This window comes from Paramisgurnus dabryanus, chromosome 24, assembly GCF_030506205.2.
Source record: "Paramisgurnus dabryanus chromosome 24, PD_genome_1.1, whole genome shotgun sequence".
Taxonomy (NCBI): Eukaryota; Metazoa; Chordata; class Actinopteri; order Cypriniformes; family Cobitidae; genus Paramisgurnus; species Paramisgurnus dabryanus.
The window spans coordinates 27508437-27534051 of NC_133360.1; the positions used below are offsets into that span (position 1 = coordinate 27508437).

At 38.3% G+C, this 25615-nt stretch overlaps 1 protein-coding gene across 1 annotated transcript; it reads left to right on the top strand.

Annotated features, from left to right (window-relative positions):
• The first annotated feature begins 6105 nt into the window (after nt 1-6105).
• LOC135741065 (sialoadhesin-like) lies at nt 6106-22160 on the top strand. The gene is made up of 7 exons (XM_073813623.1): nt 6106-6190; nt 6328-6423; nt 17683-18024; nt 18098-18307; nt 18407-18736; nt 20201-20410; nt 22036-22160. Exons 2-7 carry the CDS (start codon nt 6378-6380, stop codon nt 22158-22160), a joined length of 1263 nt encoding a protein of 420 aa, XP_073669724.1. The 5' UTR covers nt 6106-6190; nt 6328-6377.
• Nucleotides 22161-25615: the final 3455 nt, after the last annotated feature.

The following is a 25615-nucleotide window of genomic DNA, read 5'->3' on the forward strand; positions in this document are numbered from 1 at the left end:
CAAGACATACACTGTGACAATGAAACAAACCAAGACAACGATCCAGCAACTGAACATACAGGTGACCGGGATATATATATATATACACAAAGACTAAATGGTAACAGGTGTGATGATTGGTAATCAGTGAAAAGTCCAGATGACAACAATCAGAACAGAGACAACAGAAACACGGTTGAAACCGTGACAATTTAAGATAACATATTCATACTAAAGGCCAAAAATCTTACATTTTGATTTCATGATGGCCTCAAGACCATGATGGCTGCCTATGTGGAAGACAACTACAAAAAAGTGAAACAGTTCTTACCTGAATTCCGTTTTGCTTTAAATTCAGCTGTGCAAGAAACTATTGGACTAACCCCTGCAGAACTCCAACTTGGCAGAAAACTCCAGGGTCCTATGGACAAAATCCTGCATTGGACTAATTTGAATCCAAATGCTGATTCATATGATGTAGTCCATCATCTTCATCAACTGCAACAGCAAGCCAAAGAAAATAGTGAGAGCCAAGAAGAGACAAATGAGAAATTATAACAGCAAAAGGAGAGACTTAACATTCAAAAACAAAGATTGTGTATGGTTACTTAACTTCCCTCAGTCTAGTGCATCACACAAATTTCCTGCAAAATTAGCACAAAAATGGAAGGGACCTTACTGTATTTTGCAGCAACTGGGTTTGGTGAATTATCGAATAGCCCTGGAAGACACTGGTGAGGATGTATGTACAGGGCATATCTGTAACTTAAAAATGTGCTTTCCTACAGCTGAGGAATTGGAGTCTCAAGAAAAGGAAAAACTTTGCCAGCTATTTCAAGACACCTCTGATGAGGATGAGGAGTTCCTAGGTTTCTAACCTATTTTGTTTTTGAGTTTTTTTTTGTTGTTGTTTTTCGTCCAACCATAGGTTGTTTTTTTCTGAGGGGAGAGTGGCAATGCGAAAAAAGGTGACCACCGTTACAAGAATTAATGAAGTATTGTTGTTCTCTTAATAAATTGTATTTAAGTATATTTGTGCAGATGTTTTCAAATAATTGTGAAGGTTACAGCAGTATTTTGTGACTCTTTCAGGTCTTTCTAACAGTAGCTGTTGGGCTGTGACTTACACCTTTACAAGAGTTTGTGCTTTAGTGGGATCAACAGTAGATATTCACTCTTCATACTCACATCCCACTGGATATACAGTAGAGAAAACATCCTGGGATCTGTCAAACATTAATGCTTGGAAACTAAAGGATCTGCATGAGGTTCATCAGTTTGCTGGTCGTGTGGAGTATAAAACATATGCAAATTATTGGCTCAGTTTATTAGTAAAGAAAGGAACAGGTTTATAAAAATATAAAACATAATCTGTCCTGTGAATGGAGTTGAGACTGTTGCTCAAGAATAAGAGCACTAGCAGTAAAAAGATGAAGATTAATGATTAGATTTATTTTTGCTGGAGACATAAAAGATGAAGTAAAGATAAGAGACATCTTTTACAAGACTCAGCAATAATTAACAGCTATAAATTAACTTTTAATATAATAGTATGGAATAGTTGTCAAAATATGTAAAGTCCAAGCATGTTATGAAAAGGTTTCCTTCTTCTTATGCTATAAAAAGTGTCAAAAAGAGTTTCTTTAACATCGGCTTGAGTACGAGAAAATGAGATAAGATCATTAAATTATCTACTTCAGACACAACTTTACAAACCGCTTAAAGTCAGAGATCTCCACAAGCACGCATGTATACACATGTATATGTATTGAATCTTTTATTTGAAATGTTACTTAAGAAAAACAAGTTTTAAGTTTTTAAGTATGTGATATTAAGTATCTCAAAGGTACATATTAATACATCTGAAGTATGTAAATAGTTCATATTAGGACACATTTTTTCTGACAGTGTAGTTAAAGACAAGCTGGAGAGCCCAGAATGTAACCACAAAGTTATCTTCTCACAGACGCTTTACATGCAATTTACTGCTTACAACAACGCCCTGAATCTGTTTACGAGCTTCTTACTTAGTGCCAGATTATCCATAGACGGATTGGGCAATAGGGGGACACCAAGAGCTCCAGACTGCGACCAATCTTTTTGGTTATCTTCTGACTAGAATTAGTCGAGGGGGTTTTAAGATTCTGTGGTTCACGACTTCTTGAAAGTTTCAACAATTGTGCATTATGGGATGTGCAATAAATGCATGGGGAGTTTAATCTATTTATTATCAAAGTATTTGTTAGTAATACACTTATTTTGGGGAAAATGTAAATAATTGCATTGCAGGCTGATTTAAGCCGCGGTCACACTTTGGTCAGATGTTGCTGTGGGGAGCAGCTCATCAGTTTGATCTTTTGCTTCATTTATTTGTACTTTTCAGTAGAGAGAAAGATCACACAGTGTTGTACCAGTTTTGTACTGATCGTAATGCTTCACATGATATGAATTCACAGAGCTTTGACTTGAACTTTGCTATGCAGCGACCTGCGAAATATCATCACACAAGTTTGCGTTTCCAATCTGACGCATTCACTTGTGTATGAATGGAAGTCAATGGAATGAAAAGTGTAGTGTGACCGGCCCTTTAAGCAGCGCAGCATCTTCTTCTCTTAATAGATCACAAATTTAATTTGATCATTACTGTGATTGTTCTGTCACTCGTCTTTGTGGAGATCGTCTGGGGAAAAGTCGACACATCTATCCTATTATAATGCCCGTGATGGAGCAAGACATGACGGCAGAATCTGAAGATGTAGAAATGAATTGCCCATGGCCGTATTTGTACAAGATCATGTCTCTTAAAGAAACAAACAGTAAAGTTTACACATTCATATGTAATCTGAGCAAACTTAAAATAAACAAATCTAACTGAAATAAAATTGAAGAAAATAAATAAATTTAAATAAAATACCTAAAAAATGGCACTTCAGAGTGCAAGGACAATAAGGGCAGCTGCTCTGCACAGGTTGAGTTTCAGTGAGGTTGAATTTATTAACATGTAAAGAAAACAGACTGACATTACATCAGTGATGCTATTGATCATAAGAGCCTTTTCCATTTTTGTTTTCTTTATCTTTTGTTAAACAATAATTGGATAACATTTTGAAATTAAAAAGCCCTGTCATGAACTGATGTTTATGTTGTGAATTTTACACTTGTTTTTGAGGTTGTCTCTGATATGATGTGTTTATTTTATCTAGTATTAAACTGAAGCTGGTATAAACTGGTTTTCTGGGCAGAGATGTCTATCACACAGTCTCATCCTGTTTAAGTGGGTGGTTTGTGGCAAAGCCGATCAAGTTTTTATGCTGATTCAAGAACACGACACTCATTTTTAATCTGTCTTTAGAATTTAAAAAAAAATATATTTGTGTTATGTATCAGTTGTCTGATTGGTCTGACTGCTCTTTCGCAAGGGCTTCTGGGTTGGTAAAGTGTGCAAATTCTGCTGCAGACAGCATCAAGGGGGCAAAGGGGGCGCTGATGAGCACACTTGGAAGTGTAAAAATGACAGATGTGACACCCTACGGACTCGTAGACTAAGCGAGCATGCACAATTTTCTAAATATGTTACTATCAGCTCCATTTAACATTTTTGTTAACAAGTTTTACAATTTCAAAAAAACAATTACATTCAGTTTCTCCAAAAATTCAATGTAAATATAAAATGTGCAGAATATTTCTGTCTCAATTTATTAATAATTTAAGGAACAGGTTTATAAAAATATAAAACATAATCTGTCCTGTGAATGGAGTTGAGACTGTTGCTCAAGAATAAGAGCACTAGCAGTAAAAAGATGAAGATTAATGATTAGATTTTTTTCTGTTGGAGACATAAAAGATGAGGTAAAGATAAGAGACATCTTTTACAGGCAGTGACGTCTATATGCTTGTTGTATCTCACAGTTAATTTGTTTCTGCAATATGAAAATGAGAGCTATGTGATTCCCATTACAAATCCAGACAAAAACCAACTTATAACGTACATTGCTGGTGTTTGTTAGTTCAGTCTGAATCGTAATCTAATGCTTCACCCGTTTTTTCTTATTTAGTTTTTTTAGTAAGATCACAGACTGAAGTTGCAGTAGTGTATAAATTACATTGTTTTAAATCCATCCTATAAGGAATTTGCAAGCAAAGGATAGATCTGAGAGGGGCTTGATAATATTTTTCTGTACAAAGGGAGTGCGGTGGAAAAAGTTTGGGAACCACTAGCTTAAGATTAAACCAAGATGTCACAGAGTGACTTAGGGCGGAACCAAAAAGTGAGAGGAGAGGTTCCGCCCGGACCGAAATTTTAAAACACAATGACTTCCTGGTTTCCCTTGACAACCAAAATGGGGCTTATTAGAAGTAGGTGACACCGTTTAGCGTGGCGATGCGTAATTGGGCAATGCAGTGGGGGTGTCAATACAATGCTGTCTCTCTCAATGAACCTGCGTGAGAGCGCGTTCTTGAAGTTCTGAGTTAACTTGCGCGAAGACGCGCTTAAAGGGAAAAGCTCGTGTTTTCGCGGCAATTGCGCAGCCCAATTCGCATCATTTGCATCGCCCCGTGCGAGGACGCGCCTGGTTGCGTCTTTGCATTGATTTTGTATGTAATCTGATCGCGCAAATCGTTGAACTTGCGTTGGTGAGTTTGCCCCATAATGAATGGAAACACATTATTCCCTTCGCGTCAGTGCACACGCACCAGCGCAGCGAGTGCTCACGCACAAGCGCAGCGGGTACTATGGCATGAGCAGAGTGAGACCTTCAGCCTATGTACCGGGGCTTAGCCCTGGACGGCTCTGGCTCAATTTAAACCCTGTACTTACCTAAACCGCCTGAGAGTCCAAAGTAACACGCCCAGCCTGAGAGTTATACTTACCCAAACCGCCTGAAAGTCCAAAGGAACACGCTTAACCTAAGAGATATACTTACCCAAAGCACCTGAGAGTCCGAAGTAAACCGTCCAGCAAAATCAAGAGTCAACTGATTTGTGTATTCTGTGCAGGGGCCAAAGCCTGGGATCGGGACCTTTGTCCGAGCGGGGTTGAGTGTCCTTCCCTTCCAGTGGGGCCTCGCAACGACTGGGCATGCCTAAAACGAGAATAAGAGCCGATTAATTATCTAACTTTGTGATTATAGAGCCACTGGAAAGTAAGACCTCAGGAGCATGAGTAAGGGCCTACCTTCATAGACGATCCTACGGTGACACTTACCTGATCTGCTCCGCGGTCGGCACGGGATCTAGAGGGAGGAGAAGTACTCAACCATTGGAAGTCGCTAAGGCGAGGCCAGGGTGCCTCACACAGGAACGGAGTTACAGGTAAATGTGGGATGTCCAGTTATTCATTGTGTGTTTCTTGTTTGCCTCCAGGATCCGAGGAGGGCGCCACGTGTTCACTGAAATAAAAAACAGGAAGCCAAGATTAGGACCAGTAGAAGAGGAGATACTCACCTGAGGACGAAGGAGCTCCGTCCTCTTCAATTGGCCCCCTCTATCCCTGCAAAGAAGAACACACCGGCCATTACTTTTAAAGTCCACTTTCCCCCCTCCCAACTTGATTTTAATTAATTTAAATAAAGTTTGTTTTAAATTTCACTTATCTGGTTTCGTTGCTTGGTCATTGGGGTGCTTTTGGGGACCTCCTCGAGGTGGAACGTCCGGAGGGGCATTAGTGGCCCGCTCCAGCTGGTAACAAAGACCTTTATTTTTTTAAAGAGAATAAGTCTGTATCATTTTGAAAAGGACAATGGGCACTATTTCTATTTAAACCAAGAATTTTTGTCTTGTACCATGTTATGTTAAGCAGTTCAAAATAAAGTAAATCTGGGTTTTATGTCTAACTTAATTGTATATACTCAATATTACTGTTGTGCAATTCAAATGAAAACCCTTCAGGCAATGTTGGGGCATGTGGGGCTCCAGTTCCTTGGACTTTCCTTAGGGCCCCCAAAATGGTAAACACACCACTGTTTACAGGACTCTCCAACAAATAACAGCTACACGTAAAGATAAGAATAGTTGACCGATTATGTACAATTCAAGCATGTTATGAAATGCTTTCCTTCTTCTTATGCTATGAAAAGTGTCAAAAAGTGGAGGAGAGTCGTTCTTTAACATCCGCTTGAGTACGATAATCAGATCATTAAATGATCTACCACAACTTCAGATATTTACACAACTTTACAAACCGGTTGAAGTCAGAGATCTCCACGAGCACGTTTGTATTCACATGTTTATGCGTTGTATCTTTTGTTTGAAATGTTATGAAAAGAAGCATTTTAGTTTAGTGTTTTATTTTACTGTTTAAACCGTCTGATGAATTGAGCGTCACAATGATGTTTTGTTTTCTCTCAGGAATAAGAAAAGAGTTTTGGGTCTTATGTGACTTTCTACAAAACTACATCATGAACTTCAGACTCTCATCATTGATCCTGCTGTTACACATTCAAGGTATGAACACTTTTGAGTAGACGACAGTTTTGTGCTTGTTGGACATTTGGGAAAAGCATCAGTGTTGTTTAAGACAGTGATATTATAAGACATTTATTAAATAAGACATTTAAATAAGATATTTAACCTAAACAGTGCAAATAAGTATCTCAAAGGTACATATTGATTCTGAGGTATGTAAATAGTTCATATTAGGACATAATTTTTCTGACAGTGTAAGTAATGACAAGCTGGAGAGCCCAGAATGTAACCACAAAGTTGTTTCCTCACAGACGCTTTACATGTAATTGACTGCTTTGTGTTTGTAAGGGTGGATTCACTACAGTGGTTCAGTCTGTAGGAACGCTGAAATGACTGAGAAATGTTAACAGCAAGTATTTCTTGTCAATTATCGACCTTCTGCAACTTATACCAGCGATGGAAATACGTGCAGTTATGATAGCAAAATATGTGGAAGAGAATTGCTAGAATATAAATATATTGTATTGATATGTAGAATTTAAGTATTAACATTAAATCAAAACTAAACAACAGATTTGTAAATAAAATGGTGTTTTAGGCACCAATTGGGTTTTCTTTTGTACCCAATAAACCTTGTATCTGTTCATCCAAAGCCTGCATCTGAGTTCTCTCTATAATTGGTAATTGGTAACATTTTACAATAAAGTTGAATTTGTTAATATTATTAATACATCAGCTAACTTGAGATCAAGTAGATTTAAAAGAAAAACTCATAAATAAACTTTATTCAAATTAATTTACATCATTGTTCTTCAGTGCAGGATTTTAAATTTTGATCTCTAAAATATGCTTACTTTTACATTATACTGTGTTACTGTAACGTCCATAACACCACGCTGCCAGAGGGAGCCCTCTCCGGAGTACTTACATGGCGCCGCTCTCTGCTTCTCTGATCATTTCCTGTTTATTCCTACTTAAGCTAAAATCTGACTCACCCCTAGCACGAAGTATTGCCAGTTTACCTGCATACCGAGCGTTTATTCTGAAAGTATCTGTCTGCCTGTGACATTTTGCCTGTTTACTAGTGGTGGGCAGAGCGCGGCTTTGTGAAACACTGAAAATGTCAAAAGTGCCATATGTTTCGAGGCTTTGAAACATCAATCCGAATCCGCCTCAACAGTGACACCTAGCGGTCGTTTGCATGTCTTTACATGAAGCAGCCTTGGCAAGATTTTAGAAAAGTGCTGACAAATTGTATCTCACATGTTGTTTGATTGACACACAAGTGATAGAATGGGGGATTGGATAGTGTGCTCGACTCTCATTCAAAGATCTTAGGATCAAACCTGGGAAATGCATGCGCTATGTCATCATAATAAAATACCTTTTTTTTTGTTGTTGTTGTTTTAACATCTATTTGACAACTACATGAGCTTTTAGGCTCACAATTGCTGATAACTATAGGCTATTTGGGTCTATTTAATTAAAAAAAAATGTAATAGAGATATACCAAACAAATAATAAGAGATTCATAATATATATCAAGCCATAATATGCCACATTGTGTACATATAAAGATCTTTATTCAAATATATAAATTGTTCTGTGTTGATGGACTCAGCCAGCTTATTTTTTTACATATAATTTCTAGAGCCCGACCGATTTATCGTTTTGCCGATTTTATCGGCCGATATGAGCATGTCGCAGTTATCGGCGTATAAGCCACAGATATGAAGCCGATATGAACGTTCCTTACAGAAGACATTTAATTCTTTTGAAAGATGTAAGTCCTAGTTGTCCAGCAGAGTGCGCCCTACTGGTTGCTAATGGTGACCCAGGTCACTCACTGTAGTGACACCATCCAATCCCCCACCACCTTCACTTCAGTCAGTCTCTCAGTTCAGGTGGAGGCAGTCACGCGTTTTCTTCACAACATTTTACACCTGGTATTAAGACGCGCTTTGGTCGATTGGATAATAAGTGGGCGAGAGAGACACATTCCGGTTTACATTCGGTGTTTTTAATCCGTCTCTTTTGTCCACTTGCGAGTTGTTTAAAACGCAAGCGGAAGAAATGACGCGAGGCGGAGAAAGGACGCGCTTTAACTGCCGCGCAGTCTGTGGGAGTACAGCTGCTTGTAGTGATGGGAGAAACGAAGCTTTTCGAAGCTGAAAAATTTTCGAAAATTGATTCAGTTTTTCGAAGCAGTTCGAAACAGCACACATGCTGGCGACCCCTGCTGGTCAAAATAGTGTAAAGCAGATATGGCCAAACATTTTAGACTTTTTTTTACAAAATAATAGAAAGATTTTTATTAAAATATGTTTAAAAAAAATATTTAACTTAATTAAGACATAGTTAAAAGTTTATTATGTTTTTTAGTTTTATTTAGGGGAAACAAAGCATTAAAACTAACTACCCTTTTAATTATGCACATTTTTGTCATTAAATCTGTCTATAAACAATAAATAGACAAAATGGCAGCGTAATTAGTCAGAAGGATAAATGTTTTATGAACTTTTATAATAAAACTGACCCGAGTTCCCCGAAACATATTAGACAGTGGTCATGTGATCAACTCCCCCTAGTGTTGAATCGTCGGATTTTCGAAACGTTTCGAAACAGTTATGACGTAATGAAGCCTCGTTTGCTAAAATCACGTGACTTGGGCCAGTTTGAAACACGCTCTGAACCACTGATTCGAAACAAAAGATTTGTAAATGTTTCGAAGCCTCATGAAGCAGTGCTTCGAAAACGACCATCACTAGCTGCTTGTGCTGTTACTGAACATGCTCATTTCAAAGCAATTGATTAAATAAGCTCGCGCAACTTTACACCCTCGTTAAATTAAAGAGGCGGAGAGAAGACGCTTTAGTTTTATAAAAGTTTAAAGTACCGGCAGAACACTGGGTTTGTGTTATAAAAACGTTGTGCAGTACATTAAACATAAGCCTACATCAGTATGTTGTCAGTAAAGCATTGTCGTCTTAACAGTAAGTGTCTAATTCATTTGTGAAGTACATAACTTATTGTAAAGCTAATAAACAATGACTTTATAAGTTTCCATTTTCAAAATACGCCCAATATAACATTATTCTCGTCAAAACTGACAATCATTTAAGTTATATGTATTTTGTTTTGTTTGTGTTTTAAAGTTATTTATAATTAGTCAAGTTTACTGTTTTGTGCACTTATATCACAATCATTTTGGATAATAAAGTTTATTGTTAACTTCTTTAACTCTGGGACCCTGTACCGGGTCCAGAATTATCTTATTTTGACTAAATATAAAACATTCCTTTAATTTGTAATGGTCTGTAATGGACCCAGTGCCACATATGAGATACTGTTTGAAAGCTTAGAGTCTCTACTTTCTGCAGATATGCATCACTTTGACACATCTTTTACTGTAAGAAAGTTATTTACAATTAATTTACACTATCACACCCCTCATATTTTTTAATATCATTTAATATTCACATATTTCATATTTTTCAAGTATGACAAACATGGGCAAGCCTTATATCAAATGAAAGCTCTCATTCTCAGGAATAAGGCTACAGCGTTATTTTTGTCCTATTTTCATCACCTATCTAACAATGGTCGAATGAATAATGAGGTAAAAAATTGACTTTTGTAAACATATGTGAAACTTGAGTGTGGACTGCCTCAGATAGCACAGATAGCTACAAATGCTACACTATCTTTTATCTTAGGTCCTACTCTAAAAATGAGTCCATTCACAGCATTTTCTTTGGTTGTGTACATGATTAACCCCTTGCTATTTATTATATGTGCAAAACAAAAAATTAATATTTATATGAAAAATGTATTTTCGCACACTTCAGTAAAATGAGAATAACTTTTGAATGCAACATGCTAAAGAGTTCATTCTTTTTTTTGGATGTTTACTGTCTGCTGCTGCTAACAACTAGAACTGTCTGCAGTCTGCTAGAGCATCCAGAACCAGAGTTATACACTATCAAAAGCAGTATTTGCAACATAAAAAAAGAAAATTTGGTGTTTCATCATATGAAAAACACCCTAAATAACAATATTTGTCACAAACAGCAGCTTTTTATGTAACTTCAAAGGGTTTTCTGCAAAATGATATAAAGATATTGCATTTATTCCACTGTATGTGGTTATGGGAGCACTTCAAATAATTTTAGGCGGAAAATAAATACAAAAAGCGTATTATTCCTCCCATCAGTTGGAGTAAAATAACTTTTGCATATGTTATGATAGAGAAAAAATTCCTTTTTCCTCTGTAAGCTGGCAATTGCTGGAATCAAACAAAACTGTCTGCAGGTTTCGTTACCATTCAGGACCAGAGTTATACACTTTCAAATAAAAACTTTAGAAAAAAAACATCAAAACCCTATTTATTTTTGTGTTTATTAGAGGACTGACAAGACATACAACCATGTTTTGCACTTTCAACAGTGTTTTATGAAATTTCAAAGGCTTTCCTGTAAAATGATACCAAACTTTTATATGTACCCCTCTGCATGTGGGTATGGGAAGCTTTTGAAATTTGGTAGGCCAAATCCAGGCAAAAATCCCCAAAATAGCCTCAGAGTGTAAACACACCTGCCTATATTACATATCTTTGTCACGTCATTTTAAGTGTTTGATCACCACATTTGTGAGTGATCATTGCAAAAAAAGTATTTATATATAGTATATTCTGTTAATGTATATAGTGTATTATATGTACAGTAGCCTGCTGTAGTATAATATACTGTAGTATATGTGTACTGTACTATAATATGTGACCAGTCACGGAAAGTAGGGACACAAGTCGGATCTGGGGCATTTTGAGTTATTCATAGATTTTGAAAGTGCAGTTTCTGAGCTTTCTAACGATGTGTAACACATGGAAATCTGATAAGATTTGGAGAAGTTGTGGCCATTTTAATGTAACACATTCAAGAAGGAGAATGCTGAGAAATTTGAGAAAGAAAAAAGTTAACACTTTCCCTTTTCCCTGGCTGGAGAGACAATAGGGCTCATTTACATCTCATTTAGCTAAGCCATATCCCCTGTAAAGCCGTTTTGAGGTACAGATGTTCTAAGCATCATTAAATGTAGTATTTTATTACAGAAGTCCGAATGAACAACATGCAAAAATAAACAGGACTTTTACCTTTGTGGGGATCACAAGTCGAATCAGTCTGTTTCAGATGTGTGAATCATCCAATGATTTTTCTCCACAAATGCGTATAATCCGTGAAATATAGATATATAGGCAGTGGCGTAGCAAGTCAGTCCCGGGCCCATATGCAAAAAAAAATTACGGGCCCCCTTAAGCCAAAGACCCCCCCCAACCTTGCCCGTTGGCACTGTTAACTGTGGTGCGCAGGTCTGTTACTTTTAATAAGATATTTGTATATTTTTAGCTTGGGCGGGCCCAGGGCCGGGCCCCCTATTGGTCTGGGCCCATTTGCACGTGCATACCCTGCATGCCCAGACGCTACGCCACTGTATATAGGCTATTGTTTACATCAGATTTCGCATGAACTTCTGGTAATACATTATAATATACAATCTGAGGACTATTTACATCGTAACATGTAAGGTATATCAGATTACACTCCGGTATTTGCGTTCCGTTAAACACATGAACCCGCCTTCAAATTTTGTATTTAAAATAGGGTCTCTGTGTAACTTATGAGTTTGACTTCATGCTGCGCTGCAAGACGTCAAAGTACCGTGAGAGCGAGACGAAATTAAACTACTCCGTAAGATTTCCAAGAGCTCTCGCGGTACTTTGACGTCATCCGACTGCGGAGCCCCATAAAGTCAGTGACGCGGCTGACGTACGATGCGGCTGACTGTTATTTGTTCCGCCCCAGCTTCTTTTATCTTTCTTTTGTTTTGTGCGCCCGAGCTTCATTTACAGTCTGGGGAGACGCACACTATAAGTTTGAAAAAAATAAATAAAACTAAGCAAACATGCCTGAGGAACAGGGCAGCCGCGTCACTACAGTCACGTGACTTCACGCTCGAGCCGGAAGAGAAGACAATGCTGAATAAAGTCGTAATTCTTGCTATTTTTGGACCAAACTGTATTTTCGATGCTTCACCACAATCTCATTGACCCACTGATGTCACATGGACTACTTTGATGATGTTTTTATTACCTTTCTGGACATGGAAACCGTACATAGATTTTCAATGGAGGAAACAGAAAGCTCTCGGACTAAATCGAAAGTTAAAACATCTTAAACTGTACTCCGAAGATGAACAGAGGTCTTCCGAGTTTAGAACGACATAAGGGTGAGTCATTACTTACATTATTTTCATTTTTGGGCGAACTATCCTTATTTAGTAGTCACGCTGTTCCCTTTGGGGGCGGAGGCGAAAACACAAGCTTATACAGTATGTAAATATACACACAGACAATGACGCCCCCCGCTGCACACTAGAATCTCTGGAAAAACAAGCCTATTTCAACCGCAAAATGTACGCTTTTAAATATACATAAACTGCTATCTCAAACATGGAGAGGCTTCTTCGTGATCTCAACTAACAGATTCTGCAATAAAACGAAATTCACAAATTTTGAAAAAAAAAACTTTGATTCTCATTTTCTCGAAACTTGTGCTGCCGACTTGTGCCCCTGGTTTCCGTGACGGGTCACATATACACATAATGAATATCGGCCGATATATCGTTATCGGTGGTTTTTTTACTCCCTAATATCTGTATTGGCATCGGTCCCAAAAAAAAATCGGTCGGGCTCTAATAATTTCTACAGCCTTTGAAAAAATTCTCACACAAAAGACACTTGTTGCTGACATTTTTTTGTAAGTAGCCTAACGGTTACATACAAATTAGGAAACATTACTTCTTTTCAGTAATTTAAAGTATTTGGTCTTGGCAAAAACGCATCTATGATGTATTGTCAGATTTGTGTGCTACCCTGTCAGTTTAAGATTCGACGGAGATTCGACAGGTACGCCACCTTTCGAAACACTTGTGAAATGCACCGCTTTGTTTAGCCATAGTTACGTGACTTAAGTGTTTCATATCACTTCATCACATGAAATGGGTGTTTCGAATCACATTTCGGAGCAGTGTTTCGAAACATCTACACTTTGGGATCTCGACACAGTGTCGAAATGTCAGTTTCGCGGCAGCCATCCCTACTGTTTACCTGTTAACTGTTTTTGGATCACCCTTTATACCTGTTTGCCTGGATTGGACTGCTCACTGTTATTGACCTGCCTGCCTGTCTTTGTTTACCCTCTTGCCCTACGATTTGGATTTGTTTGCTAGATTGGCTTGTTTTATTAAACATCCACAAATGGATCCCGCTCTGTCTGCGTCCTCCTTACAGAATACTTCACCTACCATCGATCCAGCGGATGTCGCCAATCAACGGGCTGCTTACCACCATCAAAGCTCCTGCAGGGTTACCAGGAACAACTATCACGACTCCAGTCAGTGAGTGATCATCTCACCAGTTATATTCAAGCCTTGCCTTCCACATCTACCAAACGGGTCATTGTATGCGAACCGGAAAAGTTTGATATTATCGCTGAGCATGTGAGAGGTTTTGTTCAACAACTGGACATTTATTTTAAGGATCATGAGGGTGAAGATTTGCCTGATGAGAAAAAATGCTCTAAAGTCTGTTGTTGCTATCGGGTAGAGCTATCGAGTGGGCAGCCCCTGTTTGGGACACAGATCATCGTCTCCACACTTCTTACACATACTTCATTCAACAACTTAGAGAAGTATTTGAGTATCCGGCCGGGGGCAGAAGTGCTTCATCTCAGATCATCCGTATGTCTCAAAATCTAAAATGAGATCTTCTTCGAGCACTATGATTGCCACCCGCAAGGTGTTGAATTTCCCTGTCGATTCTTCTAACATCGTAGAACCGATGCAACTGGGATTCTCCCCACTCACTATGGAGGAACACCAATGCAGAAGCAACCTAAACCTCTGTTTTTACTGTGGTAAACCCGGACATCGTATCGAATTCTGCCCAGCCAAAACTCCATGCTATAACAACCTGGTAAGCCAACCCCAAACCCTTTATCCTTTGCAACGATATATGTCATTCACAGGATTAACTGATTCTGGCTCTGCTCTCAATCTCATCAACAAAGATACAGATAAGAAATACCAGATCCCCATCATACCATGTCAACCACCTCTACACATTACTGCCATAAATGACCTTCCCATTGGTAACGGTATCACTCATCGCACCATTCCACTCACCCTTCAAGTTGGTTCACTTCACATTGAAAGCGTGACACTGTATGTTATCACCTCACCTCTCTATGATATCATCCTTGGTCATCCCTGGCTTGTTGCACATAATCCCATGATTAACTGGAGATCTGGAGAAATCTTACAGTGTTCATCCTGTTGCATGGATATCTGCATCAGACACCCCCTGCACAAACCCTGCCTTTCCACCAGTGTTGAGAGTCCGTCTGGTAAGACTACTAAGATTCCTGATCATTACCAAGAACATGCTGAAGTGTTCAGTAAATTTAAAGCCACTGAATTACCTCCCCAAAGACCATGGGGCTGCGCCATTGAATTGTTCCCTAATGCTATGCCCCCCAAATGTAAAGTATATCCTTTGTATCAACCTGAAACCCGCGCCATGGATGATTATATTTCTGAGGCTTTGAAGAATGGCTTTATCCGCTCTTTTACATCTCCTTCATGGAGAAAAAGGATGGGATGGCGGTTTGAGACCATGTATAGATTACAGAAGTTTGAACAACATCATGGTCAAATTTCCTTACCCCCTACCTCTTGTCCCTTCAGCCCTGGAACAACTCCATGAGGCCAAGATTTACACTAAGCTAGATTTACGTAGTGCCTACAACCTTGTACGAATTCGAGAGGGCGATGAGTGGAAAACTGCATTCCACATCACTAGCGGGCACTATGAATATCTCATCAATCCGTGGGCACTATGAATATCTCGTCATGCCGTATGGTCTATCCAACTCACCAGCCGTGTTCCAGTCCTTCATTAATGAAGTGTTCAGAGACCTTCTCAACAAGTGTGTTACTGCATACATTGATGATATTCTTATCTATTCCAACAGTATGGAGGACCACATCAGCCATGTCAAGGAAGTCCTGTCTCGTCTTCTCAAAAACCAGTTATATGTAAAAGCTATATGTCAATCAGAAAACGCATTCAATCAGCTCAAGGTATGCTTCACCTCAGCTCCTATTCTAAAACACCCTGATCCAGAAAAACAATTCATCCTAGAAGTTGATGCATCTGACTCTGGAGTAGGAGCTGTTCTATCCTAATGTCAAAGACCCTCTAACAAAATGTACCCATGTGCTTACTTCTCCCGTAAACTCACTTCTGCAGAGCAAAACAATGATGTTGGAAATAAGGAACTTCAGTCAATCAAAGCTGCCCTTGAGGAATGGAGACACTGGCTGGAAGGCACCAAACATCATTTCATCATCCTTACTGAAAATAAGAACTTGGAGTATGTTAAAGGAGCCAAACGACTCAACGCTCGAGCCAAGGGGGTCTTTATTCTTCAACCGCATTAACTTCTCTATTACTTTCAGACCTGGAAACATGAATGGCAAGGCAGACGCCATTTCACGCTACCATGACCCCACACCCTCCGATAGTCCCTGCATCCTGCAATGGGTTCATGGTTCCCTCAGCTCTGGACATCCAGGTATTTCTCACATCATAGCACTCGTTAAAACATCCTTTGGTGGCCTACCCTGAACAATGATGTCACTAATTTTGTTTAATCCTGCCGTAACTGTGCCCAGTCAAAGACCCCCAAGGAACTACCTTCCGGTCTGTTAAAACCTCTGCCCATTCCCCAACCCCCCTGGTCGCACCTCAGCATAGACTTCATTACTGACCTCCCTGTTTCCAACAATTACACAGCTATTCTTGTCATCATAGACCGGTTCTCGAGAGGATTACCCGCTGCCATGGAAACTGCGGAGGCCATGTTTAACCATGTATTCAGGATCTATGGAATCCCAGAGGACATCATCTCTGATCGTGGCACACAATTTATGTCACAGGTTTGGAAAGCTTTTTGCAACCAGTTAGATGTCAATGTTAGCCTAACCTCTGGTTATCACCCCCAGTCGAATGGACAAGTAGAATGTCTAAATCAAGAAATTGACCGATACCTGAGGTTGTACTGCAGCAGAGAACAACATCGCTGGTCAGAGTTTCTTCCCTGTGCTGAGTACGCACAAAACTCATTGAGACATTCATCTACCAACCTTACTCCCTTCAGTGCGTACTTGGTTACCAACCACCCATGTTTCCCTGGTCTGGAAACCCATCTGCTGTCCACGCTTTCGACGAATGGATGAGGAAAAGTGGAGAAGTTTGGGAAAGCGCCCATGTAAGACTTAAGAGAGACATCAGAAACCAAGAGCTCCATGCTAACCGACGCAGACATCCACAACCCCCGTATCAACCTGGTCAGAGGGTCTGGCTCTCTACTTGGGATCTCAAGCTCCAGTTGCCCTCTAAGAAGTTAAGTCCGAGGTACGTAGGACCTTTCAGAATTATTAGACAAATCAATAATGTTACTTACCAATTGGAACTCCCCGTTAATTATAGAATTTCGCCCTCTTTTCATGTATCTTTGCTGAAACCATATCATGCGGTGTTCGACCCCAACGCTGAGCCTCAAGAGCCACCTCCTCCACGGGGAGCCGGCATACGCTGTCAGGGAGTTGCTAGACTCGAGGTACTCGAGTACCTGGTTGATTGGGAGGGCTACTGTCCTGAGAAAAGGTCCTGGGTAGCCTCGGACGACATTCTTGACCCGAACTTCATCGAGGACTTCCATCGAGCCAGACCTGAACGACCTGCACCAAGACCACGAGGACGACCCCGTCGAGCGCCAGAGGAAGCCCTCTCCGGAGTACTGACATGGCGCCTCTCTCTGCTTCTCTGATCATTTCCTGTTTGTTCCTACTTAAGCTAAAATCTGACTCAGCCCTAACACGAAGTATTGCCAGTTTACCTGCGTACCGAGCATTTATTCTGAAAGTATCTGTCTGCCTGTTTATGACATTTTGTCTGTTTACCTGTTTACTGATTTTGGATCACCCTTTATACCTGTTTGCCTGGATTGGACTGCTTACTGTTATTGACCTGCCTGCCTGTCTTTGTTTACCCTCTTGCCTTATGATTTGGATTTGTTTGCTAGATTGGCTTGTTTAAATAAGCATCTGCAAATGGATCCCGCTCTGTCTGCGTCCTCCTTACAGTTACGAATGTCAATAATATTTCATATTTATTTTCAGGGTCCCTAACATTGGATAACTTTAATGTAATCTGTGATAAACAGAATATTTGTGCTGCGAGGGGGACATGGGTGATGGTGAGGTGCGATTACTCAAACATCAAAACTGTGTTCTGGTTTAGTCAGAAACAGAGAACAAACTGGAGAAACAAAGATGAACCTGAAGATTTGACTTTAGATTCAGATTACTCAGGACGAGTGGATCAGTGGATCACTGAAAATTACTCACAACTCACAATATCAGATCTGAGAGAGAGAGACAGTGGAGAATATCAGCTCATGATCATTATGAAGGATGGAGTTAAACATCTCAGCTCAGTCACAGTCAATCTAAAAGTCACAGGTACATTTACATTCTCATCAGTCCAGTTAAACTCTTTTCATTTCTCATCTTATGTAAGGTTTTGATTATTTAGTTTTACAGGTGAAGATGAATCCTGAATCTACAGGACAACGAGTAAAACTGAGCTGTGATTCCTCCTGCCCTTTAACATCTGATAATTATTACCGCTGGTACAAGAATGGACAACATTTAACATTTGACCAAAGCATATTTGTGTCATCCAGTGAAAACACTGACAGTTATTACTGCTTTGAGTCTGGTTCAGAGCGCTCTTCATCCGTGTGTGAGTCTGAAATTAAAATGGAAGAGCTCAGTTTCATAGAGTATGAGCGTGTTTGTAATTGATTGTGAATGTTACAGCAGTATTTTGTGACTCTTTCAGGTCTTTCTAACAGTGGTTGTTGGGGTGTGACCTACACCTCTAGAAGAGTTTGTGTTTTAGTGGGATCAACAGTAGATATTCACTCTTCATACTCACATCCCACTGGATATACAATAGAGGAAATGTACTGGGATTACTATTATTATTATCACGAGGAACTCAGAGATCTGCGTGAGGATCATCAGTTTGCTGGTCGTGTGGAGTTTGTGGGAAACACACTGAGAATCAAAGATGTTAGCATGAGAGACACTGGAGAATATCACGTCAACATCTTCACTAACACAATAGATAAAGTTTCCGGTTTTCCTGGAGTCTTTCTTATTGTTACAGGTAATAAATATATTTATGCTACAGATTTAGGGTCCTTGATTTTTTTATCTTTTGTTAAACAATGAGTGGATTACATTTTAAATATTCAAATTCCAATGCTATCAATCATTTGAGTCAATCATCTGAAATTGAATCTTGTCTCAACACTGTATGATGTTTATGTTGTGAATTTTACACTTGTTTTTGAGGTTGCTCATGCTGAAGATAATATGATGTGTTTTGGTTACTAGATATATAATGCTGCTGTATCTCAATGGCTTCATTGCTGTGGAATCTTAACTCACTTAACCACAATTACTAGTTGGACCATGCAGTTCACCAGCTTGCAAGCATGGTTGACCAGATGCTGGTGAATAGTGTGAATATGTTGGTCAAGCAGCCAGCAGCAAACCAGCACTCAAAAAAATGATTCATTGGATTAACTCAATAAAATTGTGGGCAGGATTTCCATCCAATATGAATGTGTACCCCTAACTCATAAAAAACTGCTTTACACAAAAAATATAATTAGTTGCCTCAACTCAATTTAGTGTAGTCTGAATAACTCAATTTAGCATAGTTTGAATAACTCAATGTAGTGTAGTTTGAAGAACTCAATTCTGTTATTTTATATTAAACGTTTTTATATCATACTAATTAGCATAGGCACATGTTAGCATGCTAATAATAATAACATATGATACTTTGGATGAGCATGTGAGAAGAGACTGATCTCCAAACAGGCATTAACACAGTCAGTGCTCATTGAGAGAACTATGTAACATCCACAACCTAACCACAAGCGCCACTCTTCAGCACGATGGTAACCAAACCATTTGAAAAAATATAACACAAACGCTTCTAAATCAATAAGATAAACGGACATTAAACACTATTAAGTCTTTCTCTTTACCTAAAAATGCATAAAATAACACTTAATTAATAAAAATAATCTCCAAAAGCAGTTGCATGCAAAGCATGCTGGGAAATTATTTTTCCAGAACCCAAACTCAAACTAATTGTGTTAACGCAATTAAAAAGAAATCAATAAATTATAGTACATATTTATTTTGTGTTATACTAATTAAATTTATATACTTATTGCTCTTAATGAGGTATTTTACATTTATTGAACACAATTTTAATGTGTCATTTCTAAGAAGGGCTTGAATCATTTTTTTGAGTGCACTTACCAGTCCAGTAATAAAACTGAAGCTGGTATAAACTGGTTTCATGAGTTGTCACAATGTCTCTTCTTGTTAAGTGGGTGTTTTGTGGCAAAATGGCAAAAGTCGCTCAAGATTTTATGTTGATGTTGAGGACTCTCATCACAGAGGTCTTCAGAATTAAGACAAATATTTATGTTGCACTCATGCATTTGACAGATGCTTTTTTTAAAGCAATTTAGGATACGTTCACATTATATATTTTATCTGTATGTGTTTGACTGCATGACCTTGCAGATTATTTTTTATTAAATTTCAGATACACGAGTGAGAAGCAGCCCAAATCCTGTGATAGATGGAGAAAAAGTGATATTAAGCTGTACAACCAATTGCACTCTAGATGGCAAACATACTTACATCTGGTATAAGAATGGACAACAGGTAACAGATGGATTGAGATTATTAAACAAGCTGTACCTGGACTCAATCAACAGTGAGGAGCTACAAGAGTATTCCTGTACTGTAAGAGGTAACACAACATCTCATCATACATCTGATGAAATTATATAAGAGATAGTTTCTGTCCTTGATGCTGATTGGTTTATTCTTAGCTATGACATCATCACAGAGCTACTTTCACTCAGAGCCATAGAAAGATAGAGTTACGTCAAGTCCGTTGACTCCAATGGAACGGTTTTTTTACAGCAATGGCGGACCACGGAGTCTCTCCAGAGTTCCCGGAAGTCACAGTCAGCTCCATAGAGTTGCATTAGAAAGATTGAATGTGTTGAACTTAATACAAGATTTAAGACTTAATACGCTTTACAAATAATATTGTATGTTAGCAATACATGTGAATCGAATGACTTTATGCATCAGTGTGTTTGTAGTGCATTATTTCTCATTTAATAAGTACATTTAGGGGGTGTTAGTAGAAAACGGGTATTAGGCTAGGACAAGCTGTGGATAACTTTAGCAACACACAACAAACCACGAACAGCCTTTTATTGGTAAATTTTGTTTTCTTAATGCAGATTCATCCATTATTGTAAATATTGTGTAATTAGAGAGGCTATAAATAAAGTGATGCATGTATACAGTCATATTTATGCATCAAACGTATGGGTGGAGTGTTTTTGACACTGTGGTTTTGCTGGTTAATAAATAAAATAAAATGAATTAATTTATTAATAACTTGTCAAATGTATACTTACATAGTTAAGAGATTAGTAATCATTTAAAGTGATGATGATGTTATTTCCCATCAGATGTTTATATTAACAACAAAAAGAAAACTACACTAAGCCAGAAATATTATTATAATTTATAATAAATTAAACAAAGTGCTTTGTAAGTCTTTTTTTATGTTGTGCTTTGTATATTAAGTAATTAAACCAGTATGAGTTACATACACAGCAATTCACTTTGTATATTATTAACAGCCATAAACTTACATTAGTACACAGTGTGATGCATTTAAAAGCTATAAAGTTACTAAAGGCAGCGTAAAACATGTTAACAAGGGACATACCAGCAGATGACCATACAAATCTTCCTATATTGGTGAATTTTATTTGTCAAAAAACATTGTTTATATAACTACATAACAATACTACCTTCACATTTTGATGTGATATATAAATATTGTAAAAAAAAAATACGTTTCTTGACTATAAATTAAGAAAAATCACAGCTTTTTGCCTCTAACTCAATGTATTTCAATGGCTCACTATGGGCTTCTAGGAACTAACTGAAATCTCCGTGAATCACGTGACGGGCGAGCTTCTGGACTTCCGGTGGCACAACTCTGTTTTTCTATGGCTCTGCTTTCACTGTGCAGCACTCATAGCTGATCATTAATATTGTAGCAGTTATAGTTTATGTCAAACACTTCAGTATATCTCATAATGAAATAAACATTTGTGTCATTATTATTTTCATGTTAAAGTATAAAAAACATTTCATGCATTTGTCTCTGCCAGTCTGTAAGTCACGGGTTAAAGGTCATTGCTCTTCAGTTGATATTCATAATGTAGCACAGCCTCTCATACCTGCATTCAGGTGATCTATCTGATTGATTTTAATACCATGAGTCTTTGTTATTTAAGATGAAGAGTCAAGTTATGTTCTGAGTTTTCTGGGGTTTGTCTTCAGATGCAATGGACAAAACCAATAAAACAATTGACAGAAACAATGAAGAAATGGACAGTTCAGTGTTTGTCTCTCTGTTGGTGTTTCTGCCTCAGTTTCTCAGTATAGGAGCTGTATGGATCTGGTAAGTAAAAATATCAAGTAAAACTCAAAACTGCATAACATACAGTGAATATTCTGATATGAATTCAGATTGTAAGAGTGTGAATTTTGACCCTACAGGTTTTTCATCAGCATGAATAAATTGAACTCATCTGAAAACAAAACTGATGACAAACAAATAGAGGTGAGAAAATCTGTATATCTGTATGTTAAATAAACTAATGGTCAGATTTTATAACATTATCTCTTTCTGTGTGTTTGTCATTGTTAGATGTTGCAGGTCTGTGAGTAGATCAGCTGTCTGTCCATCAGAACTACTGGAGTGATGTCACAACTCTCTTTATGACATCATCACCTAGCAACAGTCTCTCAGCAGTGACATCAGTGATGCAGTGATGTCATATACAGTGACATATTAATGACAGCTCAGTGTAAATAATCTAATGCTCAAATACATGAATTATTCATTGAAGTATTGAGCTTATCATTCAACAGTTTTGTGTCAGATCATCTTATAATTGTGTTCTTGCTATAGGCTGGATTTTGTATTAATACATTTACATTGCATTTCAGTATTTACAAATAGTATTCAAAATCCTTCATATTAGTGAATCTTAATTTGGTTTTCTATGCTTATTCTTTAAAATTTTGTCTTTATGTAATAGTGTGTCTTCTCATCCAAGTCTCCATCAAAAAGAGCTGGGGACCTTTTGGTTAAATAAAGATATAAAAAATACATATAAAAAGATGATTCTGATTGGTCAGTAACTGTTTTGAAAACTCTGGTTTAAAAGTTGAAATCAATAAAGTAATGAGTTTTTTTGTGACACTTTTAGTGGCGGTTTAGACAGGGCTTAGTCCAAAACTAAAATGGATATTTGATCTGCCTTAATTTAAAAACCCCTTGCACTGACATATCTTGATATTAGTGACATTTTGTCTCAAGATGCACACCAGTATTGTTTTTTTGTAAGGTTTGTTTGTAAAATCTTCTTAAATGTCCAAAAATAACTAAGGCCTAGTTGTGCATTCATGTAAACACTGTCCGGAAAACCACCTCATAGTGTTTTACCAACAAAGCCTCCGATGTCACAAATTAATAAATTACTGTCATTGCATTAATACTACTGCTAAAAGGTTTTGAAATATGGACATGCGCGTAATTTGCACGGGGGTTACGGGGTCATGACCCCCGCAAAAATCAAATCCAGCTAATATACCCCCCCAATATCATCACATTGTTCAGATCAGTGCTTTAAGGGGGCCGGAACGCGCCGGTACTCAGTACCGCCACTTCTAAAAATAGCTCTTAAGCGTACCACCACCTCTCCCTGAGCCCAGAACATGCTTTCAGCGTACCGGAACGCTCATTTGCACATCTGTTTAAATCAGAGGTTTTAATCCTTTTGCTGCCCTGCCGCTTTTCAGAGCGCTCTTCACAATGTACACTTCCTAATTCGTCCCATTGAGAGCAGAGACTACATTACCCATACACCCTTGAGTTAACAAGTTAAAAGCGCATGCGTCGCCTTTGGTGTCAGTCAGCCTCAACGTGGTGTGGAGAGGTGTGACTCACCATACCCGTCAAGTATCTCGTTTTGGCCGGGAAAGTCCCGTATTTTACCCTTCTTTCCCGCCGTCCTCCCGTATTAGTATTTTCCCTTAAATCTCCCGTATTTTATCCTCCGTAATTTCGCACGCAAAGGTTGTGATCTATAACAAGATCCTAAAGATCGCTAAAGATCCACTGATTCCGCTAATCCACTTAGTGTTTTCCCGCCTGCTCCGCAGCATCTCTGTGTGCACTCTCTGCCTGGACGACAGTTTCTGAAGTTCATTGCATTAACAGGTAGGTAGATTGCATGATTACATTATATCAGCTGTTAAACCGCAGAATTACTCATTTGGAAGTTTGTTTATGTATTTGTAAAATGTAAAAGTGCTAACAACTTAGCAAGCAAACAACAACAAAATATCCACATTCTTACTATTATCGATTGTCTCATGGATTTAAAGTTCCCGATCAGATCTAAGTTAATATAAACACTAAATTTGCTGTTGTTGGCACACTTTGTAGGCAAAAAAATACAAAAAACACAAATGCCTTCACAAAATAAAGACAGAGAACGGAAAGGGAGGCTGCTTCTAAAGTCAGTTCAACATTGCAAACATGGATTCAAAGATCCATCAAGCCAGCAGGTAAATCATATTGAATATTTTTTTGTCACACTTTAATTCTTGTTATTATATTTCCCATTATAATCACTTGTCTAAGTTGATGCTATATGTAACACATCATATTTATAATACTTTATTAAAACCATACTAATAGTACCCCTTAGTGCCCTTTTTGGTTTGGGACACTGCCCAACGAAATATCCAGAGGCGATTCTAGGGTTAGAGCTTTAGGGGTGCTGAGCACCCAAGCTCCGCTGCCACCACCCACTCTTTTTTCCTACAGAAACCAATCATATGTTTATTGTAAAATAACTATCATTTTAACATTGGTTCAACTAACTCCAAAATCCAGATTTTTTTGGAGACCTTTCAGGCATGAAAACGGGTCAGGGGTGAAAAAGATGAGAAGAAAATTACCCCTCTAGGGTCTGGGAGCATGCTCCCCCTTAGAACTTTTTTTAAAATTACATATTTTAAAGCATCAATCTGATGAGTTTTGAGATGCATTTTTTTGCCAACCTTTTTATTTCTAATTAGTGGCGAGCTAGCACTTTTTTGCCATTAATGCCATATTAAAGTCTCAGGACAAAAGGTGGGCTACAGCAGCAGTGTGGGTATGGTATTATGTGGATAGCAGTGTGTCGTTTTAAGCCTTTGTCAAAATGATAAATCTCCTAATTTATAACTTTTATGCCTACAACATATGGTAGGTTTATTAATAGTTTGTTAATTTGCAGCTTTCCTTTAATTGAACCATTACATTACCTTTACTATATGTCTAAAACAAAACACTTGTGACTCCTGCACTAAGGGTTAAAAACGTTATCCCCTTCATATTAATCTACATGTGATCAACTAAAAAAATAGTTATTGTCTAGTTTGATAGTCAGACAGTTAGTGATTTCACACATAACTTACCGGTACTGGTGGTATAGTGATATGTAGTTTGTTTTCACTCTGTTCCAAACGCCATGTTTTCATGACGACTGACCAGAAAAGACGCACGTGATGTCATGTTTACATGACTCCCGATTGTTAAAATAATGGTGCGTTCCAGGCAGGTTTTTAAACCCGTGAGTTACGACTTCAAAACCACGACTCACGACCCTATGCGTTCCAGGCACCCTGTAACTCGTGTTTTTACAACCTTCTACCGGTGAAAGTGCTCTGGAACGGCAGTCAAACCCGTGACTTCCCACCCGTGAACTCGTACTAGATCGATGTACTCCCAGTTCAAAGTCGTGAGTCGTGGTTTTGAAGTCGTGAGTTACGGGTTACAGGTTGCCTGGAACGCAGCATAAGT